The 27739-nt window shown below is 46.1% G+C and overlaps 1 protein-coding gene across 4 annotated transcripts in view; it reads left to right on the top strand.

Annotated features, from left to right (window-relative positions):
* The first annotated feature begins 1101 nt into the window (after positions 1-1101).
* Positions 1102-27739, top strand: part of GPT (glutamic--pyruvic transaminase) — a 126219-nt gene continuing 99581 nt past the window's right edge. Inside the window, exons 1-3 of one of the 4 annotated variants that reach the window (XM_073632351.1) lie at positions 1102-1307; positions 1938-2030; positions 9470-9581. In XM_073632351.1, the coding sequence (XP_073488452.1) occupies positions 9574-9581 (8 nt within the window). In that variant the 5' untranslated portion in view covers positions 1102-1307; positions 1938-2030; positions 9470-9573. Of the gene's footprint in view, positions 1308-1937; positions 2031-9397; positions 9582-21917; positions 22065-27739 lie in introns of those variants that run through there. The other 3 variants (XM_073632354.1, XM_073632352.1, XM_073632357.1) reach the window with 3 other exon arrangements.

Here is a 27739-nt window from a genome sequence, read left to right as displayed (position 1 = left end):
AGTGCTGGGATGATGTAATATAATGTAGATATAATATCAGTGATGATGGGGGTTCTAGTCCTGGGATGATATAATATAATGTACATGTGATATTAGTGATGATGAGGGTTATAGTCCTAGGATGATGTATTATAATGTACAAGTGATATCAGTGATGATGGGGGTTATAGACCTGGGATGATGTAATATAATGTACATTTGATATCAGTGATGATGAGGGTTATAGTCCTAGGATGATGTACTATAATGTACATGTGATATCAGTGATGATGGGGGTTCTAGTCCTGGGATGATGTAATATAATGTACATGTGATATCAGTGATGACGGGGGTTCTAGTGCTGGGATGATGTAATATAATGTAGATATAATATCAGTGATGATGGGGGTTCTAGTCCTGGGATGATGTAATATAATGTACATTTGATATCAGTGATGATGAGGGTTATAGTCCTAGGATGATGTACTATAATGTACATGTGATATCAGTGATGATGGGGGTTCTAGTCCTGGGATGATGTACTATAATGTACAAGTGATATCAGTGATGATGGGGGTTATAGACCTGGGATGATGTAATATAATGTACATTTGATATCAGTGATGATGAGGGTTATAGTCCTAGGATGATGTACTATAATGTACATGTGATATCAGTGATGATGGGGGTTCTAGTCCTGGGATGATGTAATATAATGTACATGTGATATCAGTGATGACGGGGGTTCTAGTGCTGGGATGATGTATTATAATGTACATGTGATATCAGTGATGATGAGGGTTATAGTCCTGGGATGATGTATTATAATGTACATGTGATATCAGTGATGATGAGGGTTATAGTCCTGGGATGATGTATTATAATGTACATGTGATATCAGTGATGATGGGGGTTCTAGTCCTGGGATGATATAATATAATGTACATGTGATATTAGTGATGATGAGGGCTATAGTCCTGGGATGATGTATTATAATGTACATGTGATATCAGTGATGATGGGGGTTCTAGTCCTGGGATGATGAAATATAATGTACATGTGATAGGAGTGGGGTGGGCCGGCTCTGGCTCTCATGGCTCCAGGGAGGCTGCATGTGGCTCTGGCAGTCTCTGCAGTGCAGTCTGGGCGGATGCTGAGCTGGTGGTACTCAGTCTGTGATGGAGGGGAGGAGAGGATGGGGGCTGAGAATGGGGGGCCCCTCATCACCCTTCTGCTGTCTCTTCCGGGGGCTCTGTGATTTCAGGACAAAGCTGGCGCCTTCGCCATCCTCATCAGAATAAAGAAGAATCATCCTGGACCCGACACCGGTGAGAACGTCTCATACATCTCTCCATCCATGTCCATCCCCCATCCGTCTGTCTGGACTACAACAGGGTGTGCTATGTACTAAGATCTGGATGTCTCATCTCCTTTACATCTGTGATTATCACACACACGTGACCCCTGAGTGTAGAGAAAGAATTTGATTGTCAGCTTATTGGGCGAGCCCTGCTCATTCTGGAGGAATTCTATGGATATTGAAGGCTGTTTTTTACCCAGTCATGGGTTAATTTAACTTTGGGACACCTGTCCATCACCGAATACACCAATAGGCCTTATTGCCTTTGTATCCTGCCCCATGTGATCCTATGACTCCATATCCATGTATAGGTCTGTGGCCAGACCACCCTCCCTGGCTGTATACCATCCATATCATGTTCTGTCTTTACGGCGTCACATGTTATGTATGTTCATATATATATATATAAAGCATGCTGTATAACGTGGCAGCAGCTGCATGCTGAGAATGGGGGAGGGTGTCCCGGATTGACTTACACACACCACGTGTAACCTGACTCTGACAACACGCGTGTTCCTGAGACTCAAGACCGAACCGGTGGGAAATATTTGGGGGAGGGGGGATATTTGTGGCTGACCCCCGCTTTCTCATTTTGCAGATATCAGTTTGTACCATTTCATAATCTCCGTCGGTGTTGGGACATAAAGCTTGAACCCCATAGAGAGAAGAGGACGGAGCAGACACACAAGAGGTGGGCAGCAGAGGCAGTGGGGTCCTGGGGGGAGGGGGGTGGGGTCACAGGTTCTGTATGGTGTCAACATGTGAACTCCATACACAGGAATCTTTTCCCTTTTTTTCTTTTTCCCCCTCATTTATCGAGCCTCAGTCTGCAGCTTTCCAAATGTCTCCAGGATCATCTTTTTCAAGGGGCTTCAAGCAATTAAAAAACAATTGGCGGTGGATTGCTTTTCAGATTGCAATATATAAGACAGGAGGCAATCCTATTTTTCGATGGCCAGGGGTGATTTTAGATTAAAATACTTTGCTGCAATCACAGCCACCTTTGGCTCATTGTTACGGCATGGGCATAAGGAGTTTCATTGGGTGTGTTTGGCTGGCATAATGCCGACTGGACACAACATGCTGCAAAGCATCGCCAGACGCGGCCCATTCAAGTCAATGGAGTTGCACTGCAACCGAACTTGCACCCGCGTGGGGGGTGTAATTGGGGTATCATTTTTGCTGCAAAGCTTTGCAGCTGTAACATATACTATATTGCCAAAAGTATTGGGACGCCTGCCTTTCCACGCACATGGACTTTAATGGCATCCCAGTCCTATGCCCCGTACACACAATCGGACATTCCAACAACAAAATCCATGGATTTTGTTCCGACGGATGTTGGTTCAAACTTGTCTTGCATACACACGGTCACACAAAGTTGGTCGGAAATTCCAAACGTCAAGAACGCGGTGACGTACAATACGTACAATGACTCGAGAAAAATGAAGTTCAATAGCCAGCGCGGCTCTTGATTCCGAGCATGCGTGGCACTTTGTACACTGGAATTGCGTACACACGATCGGAATTTGCGCGAACGGATATTGTTGTCGGAAAATTTGAGAACCAGATCTCGAATTTTGTGCGACGGAAATTCTGATGGAAACTGTCCGATGGAGCCTACACACGGTCGGAATTTCCGACAACAAGCTCCCATCGCACATTTGCAGTCGAAAAGTCCGACCGTGTGTACGGGGCATTAGTCCGTAGGGTTCAATATTGAGTTGGCCCACCCTTTGCAGCTATAACAGCTTCAACTCTTCTGGGAAGACAGTCCACAAGGTTTAGGAGTGTGTTTATAGGAAGGTTTGACCGTTCTTCCACCCCAAACTCGCTCATCCATGTCTTTATGGACCTTGCTTTGTACACTGGTGTGCAGTCATGTTGGAACAGGAAATTCCCAAACTGTTCCCACAAAGTTGGGAGCATGAAATTGTACAAAATGTCTTGGTATGCTGACACCCTACGAGTTCCCTTCACTGGAACTAAGGGGCCAAGCCCAACCCCTGAAAAACAACCCCCACACCATAATTGAGGTGGCCCAATACTTTTGGCAATATAGTGTGGATGAGCGAGTTTGGGGATGGCCCCTTCCTGTTCCAACATGACTGCGCACCAGTGCACAAAGCAAGGTCCATAAAGACATGGATGAGCAAGTTTGGGGGTGGAGGAACTTGACTGGCCTGCAAAGAGTCCTGACCTCAACCCAATAGAAAACCTTTGGGGTGAATTAAAGCGGAGACTGCGAGCCAGGCCTTCTCGTCCAACATCAGTGTCTGACCTCACAAACGCGCTTCTGGAAGAATGGTCAAACATTCCCATAGACACACTCCTAAACCTTGTGGTCGGCCTTCCCAGAGGAGTTAAAGCTGTTATAGCTGCAAAGGGTATTGAACCCTACGGACTAAGACTGGGATGCCATTAAAATCCATGTGCGTTTAAAGGCAGGCGTCCCTAAACTTTTGGCAATATAGTGTATGATGAACCCGTCCGTTGCAACTTAAGGAGGGGGGCTAGCAAGGGATGATAAAACCGCAGCTCAACTGCCTATTTTTTGCCCATGTGAATGAGCCCTAAACCACTTTAATGTACATTTGATCGGTGTGCTTATCGTATTACCTGTCCTGGGGACTTATTGCTCCATTTGGCAGTAAGGAAGTCAACAGACGTGGCAATTGTTACTGCAACGCAATCGCCTTTTGGTTGTGTTTGGTGGCAGCAACTGCGTGTAATGCATGTGATTGTGCAAGATTTTAAGGGTTAAAACAGAGAGTGCAATCAGGCTTCTAAAATGACCAAACAATTGCTACAGATAGGAAATTATAGAGTGTAGCATGTGGACGCCACTAGTCTATAGCAGGAAAGTGTTAAAAAAAAAAAGAATTAGTTTAGCCATCTGTGTCCCATTGTGAGGATTTATCTTCATTTCCTGTCCTGGGGACACAACAGGATGTGTGATACAATAAGGGAAAACTCTCTAAAAGTGAGGAAAGTCTCCTCTTAGACAGCTGTCCCCAGAACAGTTCCCCATTGGAAGACTTCCCCTCTATCTGCCTTGATGGGTGGGTGTCAGTCTGGAGGAGTGGGTGTTCCTGGGCAGGCTAAATTTGCATAAAATTCATCCACATGTGATGTTGAGAACTGAAATCCAATGAATGAAAGGGGCGGGCCAGTCAGGCTCAAGAGGAAAGAGCTAGAGGAAGCTGGACGTCCTCCAGCCAGGAAATGAGGCGGGGGCTCTACCTGACTTACTGCAGCTTCTAATGCACATTGTTAGAAGCTCACAGTGTGCAGTAAAATCCAGTGAAAGCCATTTCAGTCTAGGAGAGGAGGCTCTAAGCTTGAATCTTCTAGCTATCCTCCAATGTACATGTTTCAAACACAAGGCCCGCGGTCCAAATCCAGCCCCCCAGGCCATTTCATGTGGCCCTCGCAGCCAGGGCTATTCTCTGCTGTAACGTTCCACCACCTCCGCTCCCTGCTCACCCCTATCACTTGTACAAGCCTTCTGTGTTTACAAGGGCAGCTTTCCTATTGGCGGCTCCCTGCCCTACAAACACTCACAGAGAGATGCCGACCAATGATCTCCCTGCAAGTGAGAGAGAGAGAGCCGCCTACACTGCAGGGAAGTACGAGAGCTGAGCTGGGTAGATAAGATGTGAGGAAGCTTTTGGGTCGGCGGGAGAGATGAGGGCTGTAGAAGGAGATGTGTGCAGAGGTGGGGAGAGAGTGGTGCCAGAAGTCAGAGACGAGGAGGAGGGGTGGAAGTGGGATATAGACAGCCCGCGAAAGAGAGCTAAACCCTGCACTCTGTATGTAGCACACTTCTCAGCCCTGCACTCTGCACCTAGCACACTCCTCAACCCTTCCCTCTGTGCGTAGCACGCTCCTCAACCATGCACTCTGCACCTAGCACACTACTCAACCCTGCACTCTGCACCTAGCACACTCCTCAACCCTGCACTCTGTACGTAGCATGCTCCTCAACATGCACTCTGCACCTAGCACACTACTCAACCATGCACTCTGCACCTAGCACACTCCTCAACCCTGTACTCTGTACCTAGCACACGCCTCAACCCTGCACTCTGTACCTAGCACACTCCTCAACCCTGCAATCTGTGCGTAGCATCCTCCTCAACCCTGCACTCTGTGCGTAGCACACTCCTCAACCCTGCACTCTGTGCGTAGCACACTCTTGGACTCTGCACTATGTATATAGCACACCCCCAAACGATGCACTTTGTATGTAGTGCACTCTTCATCTCTGCACTCTGTATGTAGTGCACTCCTCAAATCTGCACTCTATATGTAGAGCACTTCTCAACTCTGCACTCTGTATGTAGGGCATGCCTCAACTCTGCACTCTGTATGTAGGGCACTCCTCAACTCTGCACTCTGTATGTAATGCACTCCAACGCTAAACTCTGAACATAGGGCACTCCTGCACTCTGTACGTATCACAATCCTCAACCCTGCACTCTGTATATAACAAACTCATGAACTCTACACTCTGTACAAAGCACACTCCCCAACACTGCACTCTGAGCGTAGCACACTCCTGAACCCTGCACTTTGTATGTAGGGCACTCCTCAACTCTGCACTCTGTATGTAGGGCACTCCTCAACTCTGCACTCTGTATTTAGTGCACTCCAACGCTGCACTCTGAACATAGGGCACTCATAAACTCTGCACCCTGTACATAGCACAGTCCTGAACTCTGCACTCTGTATGTAGTGCACTCCTCACCCCTTCACTCTGAACATAGGGAACTTCTGAACTCTGCACTCTGTACATAGCACAGTCCCAAGCTCTGCACCCTGTACATAGAACAATCTTGCACTCTGCACCCTATACATAGCACACTCCTGAACTCTGCAATTAGCACGTTCCTCAACCCTACACTCTCTACATAGCACACTCCTGAACTCTGCACTCTGTACATAGCACACTCCTAAACCCTGCTCTCCATGTAGAGAGCACTCCTGAACTCTGCACTCTGCACCTAGCACACTCCTCAACCCTGCACTCTGCACCTAGCACATGCCTCAACCCTGCACTCTGTACCTAGCACACGCCTCAAACCTTGCACTCTGTACCTAGCACACTCCTCAACCCTGAAATCTGTGCGTAGCATCCTCCTCAACCCTGCACTCTGTACGTAGCATGCTCCTCAACATGCACTCTGCATCTAGCACACTACTCAACCATGCACTCTGCACCTAGCACACTCCTCAACCCTGTACTCTGTACCTAGCACACGCCTCAACCCTGCACTCTGTACCTAGCACACTCCTCAACCCTGCAATCTGTGCGTAGCATCCTCCTCAACCCTGCACTCTGTGCGTAGCACACTCCTCAACCCTGCACTCTGTGCGTAGCACACTCTTGGACTCTGCACTATGTATATAGCACACCCCCAAACGATGCACTTTGTATGTAGTGCACTCTTCATCTCTGCACTCTGTATGTAGTGCACTCCTCAAATCTGCACTCTATATGTAGAGCACTTCTCAACTCTGCACTCTGTATGTAGGGCATGCCTCAACTCTGCACTCTGTATGTAGGGCACTCCTCAACTCTGCACTCTGTATGTAATGCACTCCAACGCTAAACTCTGAACATAGGGCACTCCTGCACTCTGTACGTATCACAATCCTCAACCCTGCACTCTGTATATAACAAACTCATGAACTCTACACTCTGTACAAAGCACACTCCCCAACACTGCACTCTGAGCGTAGCACACTCCTGAACCCTGCACTTTGTATGTAGGGCACTCCTCAACTCTGCACTCTGTATGTAGGGCACTCCTCAACTCTGCACTCTGTATTTAGTGCACTCCAACGCTGCACTCTGAACATAGGGCACTCATAAACTCTGCACCCTGTACATAGCACAGTCCTGAACTCTGCACTCTGTATGTAGTGCACTCCTCACCCCTTCACTCTGAACATAGGGAACTTCTGAACTCTGCACTCTGTACATAGCACAGTCCCAAGCTCTGCACCCTGTACATAGAACAATCTTGCACTCTGCACCCTATACATAGCACACTCCTGAACTCTGCAATTAGCACGTTCCTCAACCCTACACTCTCTACATAGCACACTCCTGAACTCTGCACTCTGTACATAGCACACTCCTAAACCCTGCTCTCCATGTAGAGAGCACTCCTGAACTCTGCACTCTGCACCTAGCACACTCCTCAACCCTGCACTCTGCACCTAGCACATGCCTCAACCCTGCACTCTGTACCTAGCACACGCCTCAAACCTTGCACTCTGTACCTAGCACACTCCTCAACCCTGAAATCTGTGCGTAGCATCCTCCTCAACCCTGCACTCTGTACGCAGCACACTCCTCAACCCTGCACTCTGTATATAACAAACTCATGAACTCTACACTCTGTACAAAGCACACTCCCCAACCCTGCACTCTGAGTGTAACACACTCCTGAACCCTGCACTTTGTGTGTAGGGCACTCCTCAACTCTGCACTCTGTATGTAGGGCACTTAACTCTGCACTCTGTATGTAATACACTCCAATGCTAAACTCTGAACATAGGACACTCCTGAACTCTGCACTCTGTACACAGCACACTCCTCAACCCTGCACTCTGTATATAACAAACTCATGAACTCTACACTCTGTACGAAGCACACTCCCCAACCCTGCACTCTGAGTGTAGCACACTCCTGAACGCTGCACTTTGTATGTAGGGCACTCCTCAACACTGCACTCTGAATGTAGGGCACTCCTCAACTCTGCACTCTGGATGTAGGGCACTCCTCAACTCTGCACTCTGTATGTAGTGCACTCCAACGCTGCACTCTGAACATAGGGCACTCATAAACTCTGCACCCTGTACATAGCACAGTCCCAAACTCTGCACCCTGTACATAGAACAATTTGCACTCTGCACCCTATACATAGCGCACTCCTGAACTCTGCACTCTGTACTTAGCACGCTCCTCAATCCTACACTCTATACATAGCACACTCCTGAACTTTGCACTCTGTACATAGCGCACTCCTGCACTCTGCACATAGCACACTCCTGGACTCTGCACTCTGTACATAGTGCACTCCTGAACGCTGCACTCTGTACATAGTGCACTCCTGAACGCTGCACTCTGTACATAGTGCACTCCTGAACGCTGCACTCTGTACATAGTGCACTCCTGAACTCTGCAACCTGTACATAGTGCACTCCTGAACTCTGCAACCTGTACGTAGCCCACTCCTGAACGCTGCACTCTGTACATAGTGCACTCCTGAACTCTGAAACCTGTACGTAGCGCACTCCTGAACACTGTACGTAGCGCACTCCTGAACTCTGCACTTTGTACGTAGCGCACTCCTGAACTCTGCACTCTGTACATAGCGCACTCCCAAACTCTGCACTCTGTACATAGCACACTCCTGAACTCCGCATACATAGTCTAAAGTTTGGTACACATTACTTGTTTTTTTTTCTGCTGGGTTGAACGGGAAAAAAAAGCTCAGGTCAGAGCCGCTGTACTAACAGTCCAATGTTAGTGCAGCAATTTCCCCTGCTGTGCTATTGTGTTCTGACAGGACTTCCCACCATCAGAACACTCCAGTCAGCGCTCTCAGCCATTGGCCGGTTGGCAGACCTTTTTTGGTCATGACCCATGAAATGGCCGGCTGTTGTCAGATCGGCTACCGTACACACGGGCCGAATGTTGGCTGGTTTCTATTGAGCCGGTCGATGCCGCCCGACATTTTGCCCGTGCGTACTAGGCTTTACAGATACAACCGGCCCTTTAATGGCTACCATAATGCCGATGTGACCCTGAATGAAATTGAGTTTGACGCCCCTGTTCTAATGAACATTTGCCATCTGCTTTGTACAGGGATGACATTGGACCGGGGGAGGAATTGCCCAAGTCTCTGCTGGCAGGGGATCAGTTACAGAGCGGGGCGTTCCCAGAGGTAATGATTGCTCCACTCTCTGAGGTATTTCATGCCGTTCCTAGAGGTGGCATCTTGACAGATGAGATGACGAGGCTCATGTGATTATTTGTTCCACCAGGAAAGATCATCTGTGCTCCTTGTGTCACTCCTCAGACTCTCATATACTCACGCTGTGTCTTCCCTGTAGGATATCAATACTCCAGAGGACACAAGGAGTGGTGTGTGGACAACAGAAGAGCTGAGACCCTCCGTACAGACAGAAGAAGGAGAAGAGGACAGACAGACCGGCGTATGAAGAGGTGAGTGACCACCAAATGGCGTCTTCCCACGCTGCGCCATCAGTAAGTAAGCTGCAGCGTCTCCTCCAAAAGAAAGCTGACCTGTCAGTTACCACCGGAGCTCTCCTCTTTAAATTGGTGGTAAACCTCAGACATGAAATATGAACAAAGCATATCCCTCTATAGTGTGTTCTTGTCTCAATCCAGAGCACTAAGTGTCATTCCTGTCTGCTGTCTCATTCCTTTGCTATCAGCATGGACTTCTTCCAACAACTTCTAACAAGTTTTCCCGACACCAAGAGATAAAAAGGTGACAGGGGAGGGAGATCCAGCACACAGCCTGTGATTGACAGCTTCAGCTCTGTTCCTATGTGCTGTGTGAAAGGTGGGGGGGTGGGGGTGATGTCCCTTTCCTCCAATCAACTCTTACTGAGCTCTGCAGAGTGTAATTTTTTTTAAATGTCTTTTTATTAATTTTCAATAAGAGAAACAAAAAAGAGAACAAAAAATTAAACATACATTGGTCTTACATGGGCAGAGTGTAATTTTAGCTCTCTGCCCCTTTCTTTTCTGAAATCTCAGACATGCTATATAAATTCTGGACTTTGAATGGATGTAGAGAAGAGAAGGCTGCAGATAAACAGGTACAACTCGTAGGAGAATTTGTTTCATTTCTGTGTATCTTCTGAGGCCACTTACTTCACTGGGTATATGGAAGGGTTTACAACCACTTTAATGTCGAAATTTAAAAACACAAAAAAAAAAAAAATTGAATGGATTCGGAACTGAGCTTTCAATTAGAGATAAGCAGCCAAACGGCAGGCAGCTACGTCTGTGATTTTTCTTCTTTTTTTTTTTATTTTATTTTTTTTTTTAGCAGAGCAATTAAAGAGACCCAACATTTCAAAAACAATCTTCAATTAAAAAAAAATTATAAGTGCATTAATATATTTTATGCATGTTATTTATCTGTAAGGGCCTCCCTTGTGTACACATCTAAAAGCTGCTAGGTGTGGGCATCTTGGACATGATTTTTAGCAGTGCAAGCAGACGCAGAGCTGACACTCTAATAGTATTCCCCCTTCACTTCTTCCCACGGCAGTTACATAGGAGGTTATGTAGGGAGGTGAGGAAAGGGGCAGAGGAGCTGGGTCAGCACAGACAGTATATAGACACTCCTAGAAGTGGAGATGGCCAGGAGGGAGGTGGTTGTGTTAGGGAATTCACCCTTCCTGAAAAAAAAAAAAGTCACATTTAGGCCTCATGTACACTTGAGCTCAACATTTTTAAATTCTTTATTAATTTTGATTGTATTTTTTTCTTTTGTTTCCACTTGCAAAACACCCCTCCACATACGCATTTTCAGGAGGAAGAGAAACAAAAATCACTCGCACGTTCTGAAGAGGAGCATTTGGGATGAAAAAAAAGCACATGTTTATGCACATTCGCAAATTAATACATTCTAATGGCCAGAATAAATTAATATTCTGGCCAACAGAATGCAATAACGCCAAACGCGTATACAAAAACACAACTTTACTTTATGTTCTTCCTGTAAGGAGAAAAGATATCTCAGTCTGCACGAGGCCTTACTAGTACATTCAAAGGCACATTGTGATTGTCGATTTTTCTGTACGTCCAATTGAAATTTTCGAGGTTGTAGACAGGGACGCTTTAAAGAGCCCACAGTGCCACCTCCTGGCTGAAAAAGGAAATTAATTTCATTTAAATTTCATATACAGAATTTCATGTTTGCATTTCATTAAAATAATTAAAAAATGATTAAAAATTGTATTTGTAGCGCTTAGTATAAATAGGATATGAATGTATACATTGTGTATAATACAAGGTCACACCAATGACTTGTGAAGGAACAGATGTCTCCATCTAGAGTGTTACTTTGCTGTAGAAGAGGGAGATGGGCACTGGATGGGTGCAGGGCAGGCTGACAACTCAGGAGGGGTGCAGGGCAGGCTCTTAGTCCAGGAGGGGTGCAGGGCAGGCTCTTAGTCCAGGAGGGGTGCAGGGCAGGCTCTTAGTCCAGGAGGGGTGCAGGCTAGGCTATTAATCCTGGAGGGGTGCAGGGCAGGCTATTAGTCCAGGAGGGGTGCAGGGCAGGCTATTAGTCTAGGAGGGGTGCAGTGCAGGCTATTAGTCTAGGAGGGGTGCAGGGCAGGCTATTAGTCCAGGAGGGGTGCAGGGTAGGCTATTAATCCAGGAGGGGTAAAGGGCAGGCTCTTAGTCCAGGAGGGGTGCAGGGTAGGCTATTAATCCAGGAGGGGTAAAGGGCAGGCTCTTAGTCCAGGAGGGGTGCAGGGTAAGCTATTAATTCAGGAGGGGTGCAGGGCAGGCTCTTAGTCCAGGAGGGGTGCAGGGTAGGCTATTAATCCAGGAGGGGTGCAGGGTAGGCTATTAATCCAGGAGGGGTGCAGGGTAGGCTATTAATCCAGGAGGGGTGCAGGGCAGGCTCTTAGTCTAGGAGGGGTGCAGGGCAGGCTCTTAGTCCAGGAGGGGTGCAGGGCAGGCTCTTAGTCCAGGAGGGGTGCAGGGTAGGCTATTAATCCAGGAGGGGTGCAGGGCAGGCTCTTAGTCCAGGAGGGGTGCAGGGTAGGCTATTAGTCCAGGAGGGGTGCAGGGCAGGCTCTTAGTCCAGGAGGGGTGCAGGGTAGGCTATTAGTCCAGGAGGGGTGCAGGGCAGGCTCTTAGTCCATGAGGGGTGCAGGGCAGGCTCTTAGTCCAGGAGGGGGGCAGGGCAGGCTCTTAGTCCAGGAGGGGGGCAGGGCAGGCTCTTAGTCCAGGAGGGGGGCAGGGTAGGCTATTAATCCAGGAGGGGTGCAGGGCAGGCTCTTAGTCCAGGAGGGGTGCAGGGTAGGCTATTAGTCCAGGAGGGGTGCAGGGCAGGCTCTTAGTCCATGAGGGGTGCAGGGCAGGCTCTTAGTCCAGGAGGGGGGCAGGGCAGGCTCTTAGTCCAGGAGGGGGGCAGGGCAGGCTCTTAGTCCAGGAGGGGGGCAGGGCAGGCTCTTAGTCCATGAGGGGTGTATGTGGCCTCATGCTGCCAGTTAGAAGACACTACAATATAATTTACCTGCAGATCAATATAGTACATCAAAAAGAAAATAAATAAATAAATAGAGCAATATGGCATCAGTAACATACCAAAAATATTGTATTAGTAAATTGAATATATAACACCATATGATACCCAAATAATAAAAAATAAAAAAAAACACAAACCAAAAACCTTTTTATGAATACGGCAGTAATATATCGTCAAGCACTTTCCGTGAGCGATACCGTATTGCTCTAGTTGTTCTCTCTCTCCGATTTTCACAATAGTATATATGTAGTGGTGGGGTAGAACTGGAGTCACAGATACTCCTGCAGAGGCACCATCCCCTAAGAATCTGTGACTATGTTTCAAAAAAATGTTTAGAACAGAGTGAGACTTTGATTGTGCCTCAGAGGAGTATAATAAAAAATATACACATACTTGAATTTATAGAAAAAATATACAAACTTTATTCATGTGCCATACGGCAGTACCTTCTGAGAATAAACAAGTTAAAATGAGTTACAGCCTTGGAATTTTGAAGTCAGGGTGTGCCAATCCCGGACAGAATAGAGAAGATATGGCCTACGCATTTCACGGATAGTTCCGCTTCGTCAGGGCCCTGAGAGTAGCAGCACAGTGGATATCACATGAATTCAATGAACTGTAGACGGAAGACACCGGCTCAGAGGGACATGGGTTTGGCCTTTGTGCCCGTGGGGACACTCCACCGCACCACGACGGAGGAAAAATGGAGGAGGGAGAACCCCCAGAGTATATGCTGCAATCTACAAACACCTCTGATGGAAAAATCAAAGATGCACTCAATACCAGCTCATCAAGTAAATTGGATCCAGAGAAGATGGAATGTGTGCAAAAGAGACTTTAGAAAGGAGGGCGGCTCATCTCCTTTCATGTGAGGGACGTGGAGGAGAAACAGCTATTTGAAATATCATTATTTTCTCTCTGAGGCTTATTCTACGGACATTTTTCTAAAATCTCTTTAAACACATTCCATCTTCTCTGGATCCAATTTACTTGATTAGCTGGTCTTGACGGCATCTTTGATTTTTCCATCAGAGGTGTTTGTAGATTGCAGCATATACTCTGGGGGTTCTCCCTCCCTCGCCATTTTTCCTCCGTCGTGGTGCGGTGGAGTGTCCCCACAGGCACAAAGGCCAAACCCATGTCCCTCTGAGCCGGTGTCTTCTGTCTACAGTTCATGGAATTCATGTGATAGCCACTGTGCTGCTACTCTCAGGGCCCTGACGAAGCGGAACTGTCCACGAAACGCGTAGGCCATATCTTCTCTATTCTGTCCGGGATTGGCACACCCTGACTTCAGAATTCCAAGGCTGTAACTCATTTTAACTTGTTTATTCTCAGAAGGTACTAAATAAGGGTGAATAAAGTTTGTATATTTTTTCTATAAATTCAAGTATGTGTATATTTTTTTTATTATACTCCTCTGAGGCACAATCAAAGTCTCACTCTGCTCTAAACCTTTTTTTGAAACATACCCTGTTTCCCCGAAAATAAGACCTAGCGTGATTGTCATTGATGGCTGCAATATAAGCCCTACCCCCCAAATATGTCCTAGTTAAAGTCCTTGTAGGTCTTATTTTCAGGGTAGGGCTTATTTTGGGGGGAAACAGGGTAGGGCTTATTTGGGGGGTAGGGCTTATATTGCAACCATCACTGACAATCACACTAGGTCTTATTTTCGGGGAAACAGGGTAGTCGCATTTTCACAATAGTAAATTTGGGGGTTTGGCGCCGCCCCCCCCCTTCTATTCAGGCGTGTTCATGTTTTATTTACATTATAATACTGATCTTCCCACCAATCCGATCTTCTGGTTTGTAGCCGATTGCTGTCCATTGTAGCTGGCTGGGGGGGTTCATATTTTCCCCCCTTCCTGACCCCGCCCCCTTATTACCGACTTATCTTGTTTTTTTGCCTTTTGTTGGTGTCTGTAATAAATATTTATAAATATGATAATAAAATGTAAACATCGAAAGGAAAGCGGTTTATTATCAGGCAGCATGTGACATCCGTGTTGTGATGATTAGCAAAATAATGACTTTACAATTTCCTGTGTGGGAGGTCGTCAGTGGAGGGGTGCTGTGTGATGAGTTGGGGGGTTTGGACTTTATGATGTTTATGTCTATTTTGGTGTATTTTATGACCGGCAGTGTGTCGGTTATTGATGTGCCCGGTGATATTGATCTGGCGGAGTGCGTTGCGCGTTGTTGATGTTCAGGCCGGTGTTTGTACAGCCATGTGCAGCTCACATTGTGCTGTGTGATTGGGAAGGGGGGGGGGGGGTCGTGATCCGTCCAATGAGATGTCTCCATCCTGTACACACCCCCACTCTGCCCCCTTGTGTCACCCATGAGATAACAGCATGGAGCCATCAGCTGCAGACGTCATAAACTCAGTACCGGGGACACTCCTTATATAAAATCAGCAAATCTAATCGAAATGAACAAATATGTTTATTTCTAATCAGCGTGATATGATTTACAACAACAGAGAAAAGAAAGAAAACACTGAAGAAATTCCAAATTAACTTGAGTCCCGCCCTTTACATCAGAGTCCCCTTCAAACTCCACTTTACATTTCAGTCCCCCTTTCATCAAAGGCCCCTCTTTTTACATGAGGGTTCCCATCAGAGTCCCCTCTTACATCTGAGCCCCCATAAAAGTTTCCCCTTTATTCGGAGTCCCCCCTTTCATCAGAGTCCCCCCCCCTTTACATAGGAGTCCTCCTTTCATCAGAATCCCATATATACATGAGGATCCCCATCAGAGTCCCCTCTTACATCTAAGCCCCCTTAAAAGTTCCCCCTTTATTCAGAGTCCCCCCTTTCATCGGAGTCCCCCCCTTTTCATTAGTCCCCCCCCTTTACATAGGAGTCCTCCTTTTATCAGAATCCCATATTTACATGAGGGTTCCCATCAGAATCCCCTCTTACATCTGAGCCCCCATAAAAGTTCCCCCCTTTATTCGGAGTCCCCCCTTTTATCAGAGTCCCCCCCCCCCAATTTCATTATTCTCCCTCCCTTGTACATAGGAGTCCTCCTTTCATCAGAATCCCATATTTACATGAGGGTTCCCATCAGAGCCCCCATCAAAGTTCCCCCTTTATTCGGAGTCCCCCCTTTCATCAGAGTCCCCCCCTTTACATTAGCCCCCCCCACACCTTTGCATTAGTCCCCTCCCTTTACATAGGAGTCCTCCTTTCATCAGAATCCCATATTTACATGAGGGTTCCCATCAGAGCCCCCATCAAAGTTCCCCTTTTAATCAGAGCCCCCCACTTTACATGATGATCCCAATCACAGTGTCCATCAAAGTCCTCAAAGCCCCTCTTACTTTGGAGTTCCCATTATACTCTCCTTTTCATCAGAGTCCCCTCCTTATATGAGGGTTCCCATAAGATTCCCCTCTTCAGTGGCTCCATCAAAGCTCCTCATTATATTGGAGTCCCTGTTTCATCAGAGTCCCCCTTACATCAGACCCCCCCTTTATATAACGATCCCCATCAGAGCCCCCTATTACTTTACAGTGCTTCCCTTACATCAGAGTCCTCTTCAAACTCCCCTTTACATAGGAGTCCCTCTTTCATCAAAGTCCGCTTATTACATAAGGATTCCCATGAGAGTCCTCTCTTACATCAGAGCCCCCTTCAAAATTCCCCCTTTTACCAGAGTCCCCTCTTTACATGAGGGTTCCCATCACAGTTCCCTCTTACATCAGAGTCCCCCCTTACACCAGAGTTCCCTCTTTACATGATTATCCCCATCACAGCCCCCAGCAAAGCCCCTCTTACATCAGAGCCCCCCCATAGATCAGAGTCCCCATCAAACTCCCCTTTACATTGCAGTCCCTCTTTTATCGGAGTCCTCTCTTTACATGAGGGTTCCCATCAGAGTCCCCTCTTACATCTGAACACACATCAAATTTCCCCCTTTATTTGGTGCCCCCCCCTTCATCATTGTGCCCCCTTACATTAGTGCCCCCATCAAACTCCCCTTTACATAGGAGTCCTCCTTTCATCAGAATCCCATATTTACATGAGGGTTCCCATTAAAGCCCCCATCAAAGTTCCTCCTTACATCAGAGCCCCCTCTTTACATGATGATCCCAATCACAGGGTCCATCAAAGCCCCTCTTACTTTAGAATTTCCATCAAACTCTCCTTTACATCACAGTCCCCTTTTCATCAGAGTCCCCTCCTTATGTTAGGGTTCCTATAAGATTCCCCTGTTCAGAGGGCCCATCAAAGCTCCCTCTTATATCAGAATCCCTATTTCATCAGAGCCCCCCCCCTCTTTCTATGATGATCCCCATCAGAGCCCCCTATTACTTTAGAGTGCTCCCTTACATCAGAGTCCCCTTCAAACTCCCCTTAACATAGGAGTCTCCCTTTCACCAGAGTCCCCTCTTTACATAAGGGTTCCCATCACAGTTCCCTCTTACATGAGAATCCGCCTTACATCAGAGTTCCCTCTTGACATGATGATCCCCATCACAGCCCCCATCAAAGCCCCTCTTACATCTGAGTCCCCCCCATATATCAAAGTCCCCATCAAACTCCCCTTTACATTACAGTCCCCTTTTCATCAGAGTCCTTTCTTTACATGAGGGCTCCCATCAGAGTCCTCTCTTTACATGAGGGCTCATCAGAGTCCTGTCTTTACATGAGGGTTCCCATCAGAGTCCCCTCTTACATCTGAGCCCCCCATCAAAGTTCCCCATTTAATCGGCACCCCTCTTTCATCAGAGTCCCCACTTACATCAGTGACCCCATCAAACTTCCCTTTTCATAGGAGTCCCCCTTTCATCAGAATCCTATATTTACATGAGGGTTCCAATCAGAGTCCCCTCTTACATCAGAGCCCCCATCAAAGTACACTGGAGTCTCTCTTTTATCAAAGTCCCCCTTTATAGCAGAGCCCCCTCTTTAAATGATGATTCGCAATTCAGCCCCCCATCAAAGTCCTCAAAGCCCCTCTTAGATCAGAGTCCCCCTAAATATCAGAGTGGGGAAGGATTCTGATGTAAGAGGGACTTTGATTGGGGGTGGGATGGGGATCGTCATCAAACTCCCCTTTACATCACAGTCCCCCTTTCATCAGAGCCCCCTCTTTACATGAGTGTTCTCATCAGCAGTAAAATCGCTGTGACATCTGAATACAATCTGCCCCATCCAAACAATTGCAGCAATAATTTTCATATACATCCATTGCTTACATTTTCATCTTTAGCACTACATTGCAATTCATTTTTATGCCTTTAGTTACCGGTATACTTTAAGCGCTGGATGGACAGTTGGACCATTTTACAGTTTAAGATTTCAACAATTCTAGATTCCTTGTCAAAAACCCATTCTAACTGAGTACTTTTGTGTATTTTAGAGTAGGATAAAGTATAATAAAATAAGATATAAAATAGGAATAAAATAAAAACAAGAATATAAAAACAAAATATAAAAATAAAAAAATATAGAAATAAAAAGGGAAGGAAAAGTAATGACTGAAACTGTTGTACCTATGTGTAAGAAAGTGTCATTTCAGTCAGGGCGATGCGTCCGTTAAGGGCGCATGGGCGCAATCCACTTTCTCTAGCCACCCCCCTGGTTATCCATGGCCGCCGCCGTCCCCTATTCAGGCGTCCGACCCCTTTTTCCTGAATTACAGTGGCGGGGGTATTTTTGAAGCACCTGATTGGAGCCATAGGCTCTAATAGGCTTCAATAAAAGGTGAACTCGGAGCGTACCCAGGTGTGTTAGAAAAGTGAATGAATATTTGCTTTTTTAACACTGAACCGTCTCTCCGCTAATCAGGAAGCGCGGGTCTGATACCCGTCACCCGGCATTTGATGGCACAGTGGTTGCAATTGATGGGCACAGTGGCGGCATTTGATGGCACAGTGGTAGCATTTGATGGGCACAGTGAGGGCATTTGATGGGCACAGTGAGGGCATTTGATGGGCACAGTGGCTGCACTGGGGGCTAAACTCGCACGATTTCTAACCTGCAGTCAGTGTGAACCAGGGCTTAATGTTGAACACAGATCCCAATGGGAGTGCTGATTGCCACTTTACTTGCTGACCAGTGACCAGTGGTGGCTAGTATTTTTTTTTGGGTGGTAAACAACCACTCCCCCACAGGCGGCCGGCGGCACAACTCCCCACCGCCCGCTGTCTCCCCATTGGTCTGGCACTTGCCCCATCTAGGTGGTGGGTGGCGGGTGGTGGGCAGCGGCTCCTGTGTCCTCTCTCCATCACATCGGTGTTACAGCAGCTCCGGCCACGCGGCTTCTCCCTCTTCCTCCTAGGCGTTCATTAAGATTGCCTGTCCATTCAGCCAATCAGGTTAAGGGTCTTAAGACCCGCTTCTTGATTGGCTGGGAGGAGAATCAGTGTGAGAATTCGCTATTGTCACACAACTGAGTGGGCTCGAGGCGCAGCGCCCCCTTTTTTGGCGCCTAGAAGCCTGAAGCTTCAAACCCCCCCTCCCCCATGGGCCCCTAATGGACGGGCCGCCACTGCCAGCGACGTACCCCTAGTGGTTATACCAGGAGGATGCCCGCAGCCAGGGGTCGGCTCTCTTGTAAAAACAATCCTAGAGGCTAAGGCTCGATTCACACCTATGCATGTTGCTTTTGAGCGTTTTTGGAGGTTTTTTTTTCATGCTTGGCACGTTTTTTGAGCAGCGTTTTTGTAGCGTTTTTGCGGCGTTTTTGCCGCGTTTTTGCCGCGATTTGCGTTTTTTTTTTTTTCTTCATTTTTTTTTACAGTCTTAAAAAAAAATTACAGAAAAAAAAAAATTAAAAAAAAAAAAAAACGGCAAAAACGCACCAAAAACGCTGCAAAAACACTGCAAAAACGGTGCACTTGCGTTTTTGATGCTTGTCCATTGAAATCCATTACATGCAAAACGCTGCTTTTTGCATGAAAAAAAGTCCCTGACCCTTTCCAAAAATGCAGAGATACAAAAAGGCATTGATGTGAACATGTTCCATAGGAACCCATGTTAGAAAATTACCGTGCATTTCTGCAAAATGCATCAAAAAACGCGCTAGTGTGAATGGAGCCTAACTAGCCACTGGATTGCTTTTACAAGCAGAGGGAGCGGATGTCCCCCCCCCCCCTGCTGCTTTCTGCAGCTTTTTCGGGCTCTCCCATCCCACCAGAAAACGGCTGATCGGAGAGCCGAACAAACACCGGATCGGCTTCGATCAGCACTTGGCTATGGTGACCCAGAAACAATGACCTGACATCACTTTCAGTTTACCCGAATGTCAACATCGCCATTTAAAAAAAAAATTTAAAAGCATTTGAAAACACCGATCTTTTTGATCGCAAGGGATGTTTACATTTCTTGTGACAGCGGTAAAAGTGATTTAAAAAAATGAAAGGGACAGCGTAAAAATACATAAATATTTAATTTTTTTTTTTTTTTAAGAGCCCCCGTGATCGCACGCAAAGGACAACAGCAATTGTCCCACACACGTGAGGTATCACCGCGAACATCAGATCATGGATGGTAATTCTAGCACCAGACCTCCTCTGTGAGGTTGGCTTCACACTGCAGATGGATGCGGCTGACAGCAGGGGGTCCGGGGCGTCCCCGTCCTCTGTTTCAGGGACACTGTATACAGTGTAAGAAAAAAGAAAGCAAAAAAAACGCAAAACGCGGTACTTGCGTTTTTGGATGCCGGTCCATTGAATTCTATTACATGCAAAACGCTGCATTTTTGCATGAAAAAAAGTCCCCGATCCTTTCCAAAAACGCAGAGGCACAAAAATGCATTGATGTGAACATGTTCCATAGGAACCCATGTTAAAAAATTCTCATGCATTTCTGCAAAATGCATCAAAAAATGCATTAAAGTGGAGTTCCACCCCAAAAAAGAAAAAATTAGTATTGTGCTTAAAAAAAAAATCATAAAAAAACATTTGAAGAAATTTTTTTTTTTTTACTCACCTCTAAATGCCTGTTGCTAGGGGGTCCCTCGTAGTCTGCCTTCTTCGGTGCCTGGGCTGGTGACATCACTTCCCCCTCGGCACAGGAAGGGAGATCGCCTCTCTACCCTCCCTCTTGTCAATCATCTGGGACACATGACAGGTCCCAGATGATTACGGGGCCAGTGACAGCGCGCGGCGCCGTGCGGCTCGCGCATGCGCAGTGGGTGCCAGGCTGTGAAGCCACAGCCGGGTGCCCACAGTTAAAATGCCGGCGTCGCCGAGCAGTGTGGGGGACAAGCGGGGCTTCGATCCCCCGCATCGCTGGACCCTGGGACAGGCAAGTGTCCAATTAAAAGTCAGCAGCTGCAGTATTTGTAGCTGCTGACTTTTATTTATTTTTTTTTTTTCATGGGCCCTCCTCTTTAATGTGAATGGAGCCTTAAAGCGTGACATGTGTGGTATCTATTCACTTGGTGTAATATCATCTTGCATATTTTACCAAAAATTTGGGGTTATGTATTGTGTTTTTTTTTTTGTATAAAAATTCACAAAAGTTTATTTTTTCCTGAAAAATAGCGTTTGAAAAACTGCTGCGTAAATACTGTGTAACATAAAAAAACTGCAAAACCCACCATTTTATTCTCTAGGGCCTCTGCTTTTAAAAAAAAATATATATATAATATTTGGGAGTTCTAAAAAAAAAAAATTCTTGTTACATGTAAACAAAAGGGTCAGAAAAAGGGTCTGATCTTCAAGTGGCTGCTAGCAGGCTTTTAACAAGCTTCAAGAAGTGCTGAAGCCTGCTAGAAGCTTTAGCCAAGCTTGCTGTTCACACCGCTCTTTATATAAGCTGAAGCCAACGTGAAAACAAACCCCACACCTCCCAACTTTTTGAGATGGGAACGAGGGACACCTATCAGCAAAAGTCTGCAGGCATAGGACACACCTCCCGGCCACGCCCCCTTAAAGGAGAATTGTACAATAAAAAAAAACAAGTTTGGTTAAACCCACAAGTGCTTTTTTTTTTTTTACCACTACTATTCCTTTATATTGGCTTTTGGAATTTACAAATGCAGCAATTTAGAAATCGGATGAAAGGTTTTGATGAATAAAAAGTGCATTTTATATACAACTATATAGATCAGACCAAAATGAGGGACAAATGAAGAGGAATGAGGGACAGAGGGACATTGCTACAAATCAGGGACAGTTGGGAGCTGTGTAAACCCGCATGCTGGAATCGAATGCCCCGCAGCCAAACACCACCTGATGTACACGAGGCCTTTATGTGATGATTTGTACAAATCTGTAGATTCGGTGTCTGTCCGCACCTGAGCTCGTCAGGAACTGGTTATTCCGGCTGCTGATTCCTCCCAGAATCATCAGAACACACAGGAGGTGCCACACAAGGACAGGGCTCAGCGCCAACACGGACACGATACACGTGGAATAGAGCGCCGCAGATCATTGAGCGCGAAAGGTAATCGATATTATTGATTGTTTAGGGTGGTCTCGCTGTTCTATGGGGGAGGTGTTGGCATCACAAAAAAAAAAAAAAAAAAAAAAGGAAATCAATTTCAACAATTTTTATAAAGGCTTTTGTTTCTTATGTTCACCGCAGTGGCGGCTGGTGGTAATTTTTTTTTTTTTTTTTTGGGGGGGGGTGGCAAACAGGGTTGCCACATCATTCCTTTAATCCAGGACACATTAATTACACGGGTTCTGTGGCTGATTAAGGTGGTAATTAAACTCACTTGATGCCTTCTCTGCATTCAATTAGCCTCAGAACCTGTGTAATTCATATGTGTCCTGGATTAAAGGGATGAGGTGGCAACTCTACAAACAGTACCCCCCCCCCAGGCAGTTTGGGTCTGGTGCACTTACCCCATCTATGTTGGGCAGGGCTTCACTGGCGGCTTCCCTCACTGGGGGGGCGACAGCTTTCCCTTCCCCCTGCTCTCCACGGTGCCGTGGCGGCTTTCGTTTTCCTCCCTCATCCTCGGTGGCCAATTGGGACTCTTTTTTTTTCTCTTTTTCGGCCAATCGGAAAACGGGTCTCCGACCTGCTTCTGATTGGCCAGATTGAGGATCAGTGTTTCATTCGCTGTTGTAGCACCCCGATGCTCTGCGCCAGGGGCCCACCCTATTTTGAAGCCTATTAGAGCGTATGGCTCTAATCAGGTGCTTAGAAAAAAAAAAAAAAAACACCCCCGCCACTGTAATTCAAGTGCCCCCCGGCGTCCTGAAAGGGGCCGGACGCCTGAATAGGGGGTGGCGGTGTCCTGCAAAATAGCGGCCGTGGATAGAGGAGGCGGCAGTGCCCCTAATGGACGGGCCGCCAACGGTTCACCGCCCTTAGGGCTCATTCACGTGGGCCGCTGATTTTTTTTTTTTTTTTTTTCTTTTTCTTTTTTCTATAGTCCTAGTGACCTGTGATTGATTGACAGACGGCTCGGAGGTGATGTGCATTTTTTTTTTTTTTTTTGCCTTGCTCTGGATCAATTGTGGGTATACAATAGGAGTGTGTATTTAGAGGTTTTCGAGTGTTTTCCTTTTTCTTTTTTTTCTTTTTTTTTTTTTTTTTTTTATGTGGGTTGAACTGGATGGATTCAATCAGATTAACACCTGTGGTGTGTGTGTTTTTTTTTTAAATTTAATTAATTAATTTTTTTTATATGGGCGGGTGGTTGAGCCGTGGTTTTAGCCCCACCCACCTAAACAAGGGGAAAAAAAAAAATTTTAAGGGCATAATTACACGGGTTCTGTGCCTGATTAAGGTGGTAATTATACTCACTTGGTGCCTTACCTGCATTAAATTATCCTCAGAACCCGTGTGATTAACATGTGTTTGGGTTTAAAGGGATGAGATGGCAACCCTATTTCAGGGGGGCAGTACTGCTGCCGAATGCAGCCAATTGGGGCTGTGCTGTAGCCGGGTGTAATGCCAGCTGTTGTGGCAAGGCGGGTCAGCATTTTCAGGGTTAAAACAAGCGTCGAGGAGGCAATATTTCGCCTTTTTTTTTTTTTTTTTTTTTTTTTTTCAAAGCACCTCTACACCTCTGTAAAGTGATCCACTGCAGATTGCTTTTCAGAGGGGCGGCAGGGCCCGCTGCGTGTATGAATGAGCTCTTAGACCAGGGATGCTCAAACTACGGCCCTCCTGCTGTTGCAGAACTACACGTCCCATGAGGCTTTGTAAAACTCTGACATTCACAGACATGACTGGGGCATGATGGGAATTGTAGTTCCTGAACAACTGGAGGGCTGCAGTTTCGAAGACCCCTGCCTTAGACAATATGCCACCGCGTGCAATATCCCACCGTTTCATGTGAATGGGGCGCGTTTTTAGCGGCGGTATTGCCTGCCAAAAGTGAAATGCTGTAGAAAAACTGTGAGCGTTATCATGTATATGGATGTGTCCACCCAGGGCCGGGACAAGGGGTGGGCAGGAGGGGGCAGCTGCCCTGGGCGCAGGGAAGCAAGGGGGCAAAGAAGGGATGCAGGGTGGTACACCCATTCTACAGCATGTATTAACAGTGGGGGAAGGGGGCGCAATTCTGGATCCTTGCACTGGGCAACCCTGTCCTGGGACAGCCCACCAGCTACACTATATTGCCAAAAGTATTGGGACGCCTACCTTTTCCAGGGGGTCTCAAACTGGTGGCCCTCCAGCTGTTGCAAAACTACAAGTCCCATCATGCCTCTGCCTGTGGGAGTCATGCTTGTAACTGTCAGCCTTGCAATGCCTCCTGGGACTTGTAGCTGGAGAGCCGCCAGCTTGGGACGCCTGCCTTTACACACACATGAACTTTAATGGCGTCCCAGTCTTAGTCCGTAGGGTTTCAATATTGAGTTGGCCCACCCTTTGCAGCTATAACAGCTTCAACTCTTCTGGGAAGGCCGTCCACAAGGTTTAGGAGTGTGTCTATGGGAATGTTTGACCATTCTTCCAGAAGCGGTTTTGTGAGGTCAGGTATTGATGTTGGACAAGAAGGCCTGGCTCGCCGTCTCCACTCGAATTCTTTCAGGTTGAGGTCAGGACTCTGTGCAGGCCAGTCAAGTTCCTCCACCCCAAACTCGCTCCTCCATCTCTTTATGGACCTTGCTTTGTGCACTGGTGCGCAGTCATGTTGGAACAGGAAATCCCCAAACTGTTCCCACAAAGTTGGGAGCATGAAATTGTCCAAAATGTCTTGGTATGCTGACACCTTAAGAGTTCCCTTCACTGGAACTAAGGGGACAATCCCAACCCCTGAAAAACACCCCCACACCATAATCCCCCCTCCACCAAATGATAAGACTGGGATGCCATTAAAGTGTATGTAAAGGCAGGTGTCCCAATACTTTTGACAATATAGTGTAGCTGGTGGTCTGTCCCGAGTCAGGGTTGTCCAGTGCCCAGGGCAAGGTTGGGGGGGGGAGGGGATAAGGGGGAACAGAGATCAACCACCCGTGTTCACTAAAGGAGGCCTTAGGGCTCTGGACACCAGGGTGTCACACTATACATGCATAAAAATGTCTGTGCACTGCTTTGCATATAATTGAATGAAATGCAACTGTGTAACTTCAGTAAAAAAAAAAAAATATTACAAAATTAAAAAAAAAAAGTGTGTAACAATGTTCACCCCGCCCCTACACAGCGCACACCAGCGCGTGCACCGTATACAAACCAGAACATGTGATGAATGGTGTGAACGCCGTACTGGAGCTGCACAGGGGAGTTTTGTTTCCTCAGTCCCTAGACCTGGAACAAACCTTCCTCTATGATAAAAGACACACAAACTACAATAAACATGCCAATGTCATAAAAAATTCAAAATTTGCACTTTTGCTTTAACCACTTCAGCCCCCCAGGAAAGGTTTCTACTTCATGACAAAACCTTTTTTTTTCCTGCTGTTCAGCACTGCGCCACTTTAACTGGCAACTTGCACAGTCATGCAGCACTGTACCCAAATGAAATTGATATCATTTTATTCACACAGAGATTTCTTTTGGTGGTATTTGATCACCTCTGCGGTTTTTATTTTTTGCAATATAAACTAAAAAACATCAAAAATGTTGTAAACCCCCCCGAAATTTTTTGCTTTCTGCTATAAAAGATATCCAATAAAAAAACTCAAATTTCTTCATAAATTTTGGCCAGCTCCATGTCCATGTCTTTGGTAAAAAAAAAAAAAAAAAAAAAAAAAAAAAAAAAATCCCAATAAGTGTATATTGATTGGTTTGTGTGAAAGTCATAGCAAACTATGGGATATAGACTGGATTTTTTTTTTTTTTTATTTATACCACTAAAGGCGGCGATCAGCAACTTTTAATTGGACTGCGATAGTGCAGTGGACAATCTGATAGACATTTTCACTGCTGAAAAATTAGTTCCTTTTTTTTTTTTCTTTTTTCGGGTCATTCGGTATGATCGCAATTCCTAAATGATAAAATCCGAAAATTCAAAATAATAATCTAACTGACTAATTAATAATAACTGACTATTTAATTATAGGTATTGGGAATTTTCGTTAAAATTTGTCTCTTAGGGAATGTAACTAATACAAATTTATCCAAAGTTACGAATTATCCGAAATAACGAATGCCGTATCTAAATGAATGGAACGTAACGCATTATTAATAATAATATACAACAATAATAATAATAATATTAATCAACAATAATAATTGTAGCCAAGGTTTGCTAATATAAGGCATTACAATTGTTATGGTTTGCAAATGAGTTTTGGCTCCCTCTAGTGTCCTTTTTATGCTGTTAGGACTTTCTTTTAATTCCTGAGAAGCAGCGCTGCAAAGCATTGTGGGCGATGTAGTCTGGAGGAGGAAGTGACTCTGTTAGCTGGATCAGCCCTGAACTACAATACAGACCATGCAAAGCGCGCAGCACTGCATGCTGGGAGCAGTAATAAAAGGATTGGCGCGGCCATGTTTCAGCCTCGCTGGACGCCATTCAATACCTGCCAGCAGGAGGTCTGTGTGTGTGTGACCAGAAGACTGCGGCCTATACAGCGCGGCGGCGCCATCTTTTCATCAGACTGAGACATCAGGAGGGGAGTCCGGACGGAGCCTCCAAGCCTCTGTTGTGGTGAGAGGGCACCTGCCCATTACAGTAAAGCGCACTGTTTGCTGAGTGAGTTATTTACAGACTGCTGGTGAGACTTGTAGTTCCACAGAAGTGATTCTACTTATTCACAGATTCACAGGCCACATACAGCTGAACTCTGGGGCTTGTTATTCCCTGTGCTGTAAAGTCAGTACTGTATTGCACTTACACATAAGGAGGAAGTTACAAACTTCATATTTCTTCAGTCACACAGTTATCAATGCACCATTTTTTTCTACAGTTTGATTTCTTTCTTTTGCCCTGTTGGATTACAAATACTGCAGTTTAAACTACAGGCTAGCTGAAGATATCTGGAGTCAAGGAACTTTTATCATCTTTTGCAAAGCATCACAGTTCTACTTTGTAGTTTGAACATTGAGTTACAACCTAGGGGGAGCCCTTGAGTACAGGTTAAATATTGTATTATTAAATGTAAGTAATATTATATTGCAGTTTGGTGTGTGTGTGTGTGTGTGTGTATTGAGGCCTCAGTGGGAAGGTGTTAAATATAGCTTTCGGAGCATATTGAACACTTGTCCCATTGTACACCTGTCTGCATACGCTTCTTACGGTGACTATTAAGTTCGCATTTTCATATCTAAGCTTGTAGTTATCAACTGTCATATATTATTTGTGTTCATTCATATTGTTCATTTGTGTTTTATTATTCACTTTAGTAAACTCTTTGAGTGGTTCAGTGACATTGTGTGAGTTTCACATTGATAACATCCTATTACAGCATGGAACCCAAGGTGTCAGAGGTAAGAGAGGATCTGCAGAGTCCGAGCAGCCAGTGGGGTATAGAGTCAATCAGCAGCCCTCATGGGGGTACCGCTACATTTGGAGGTCCCACCGAGATATCCCATCTGGGGTGCCTGAGCAGATCAGCTGATGAGTCCAGAGTAGAAGAGGTCATGGACTCAGCTACGGCCACCGAATGGGGTATGGGAGCCGGGTAGAGAAAACCACAGTTCTGAGGCTACCAGGAGTCCGGTGGTTCGATAAAGAGGTATGGCAGTTGATGAGAAAGGCTGTCCCAGAACAGGGG

Source organism: Aquarana catesbeiana, linkage group LG05 (assembly GCF_042186555.1).
Source record: "Aquarana catesbeiana isolate 2022-GZ linkage group LG05, ASM4218655v1, whole genome shotgun sequence".
NCBI classification, from domain to species: Eukaryota; Metazoa; Chordata; class Amphibia; order Anura; family Ranidae; genus Aquarana; species Aquarana catesbeiana.
This window is presented reverse-complemented; position numbering and strand designations above follow the sequence as displayed.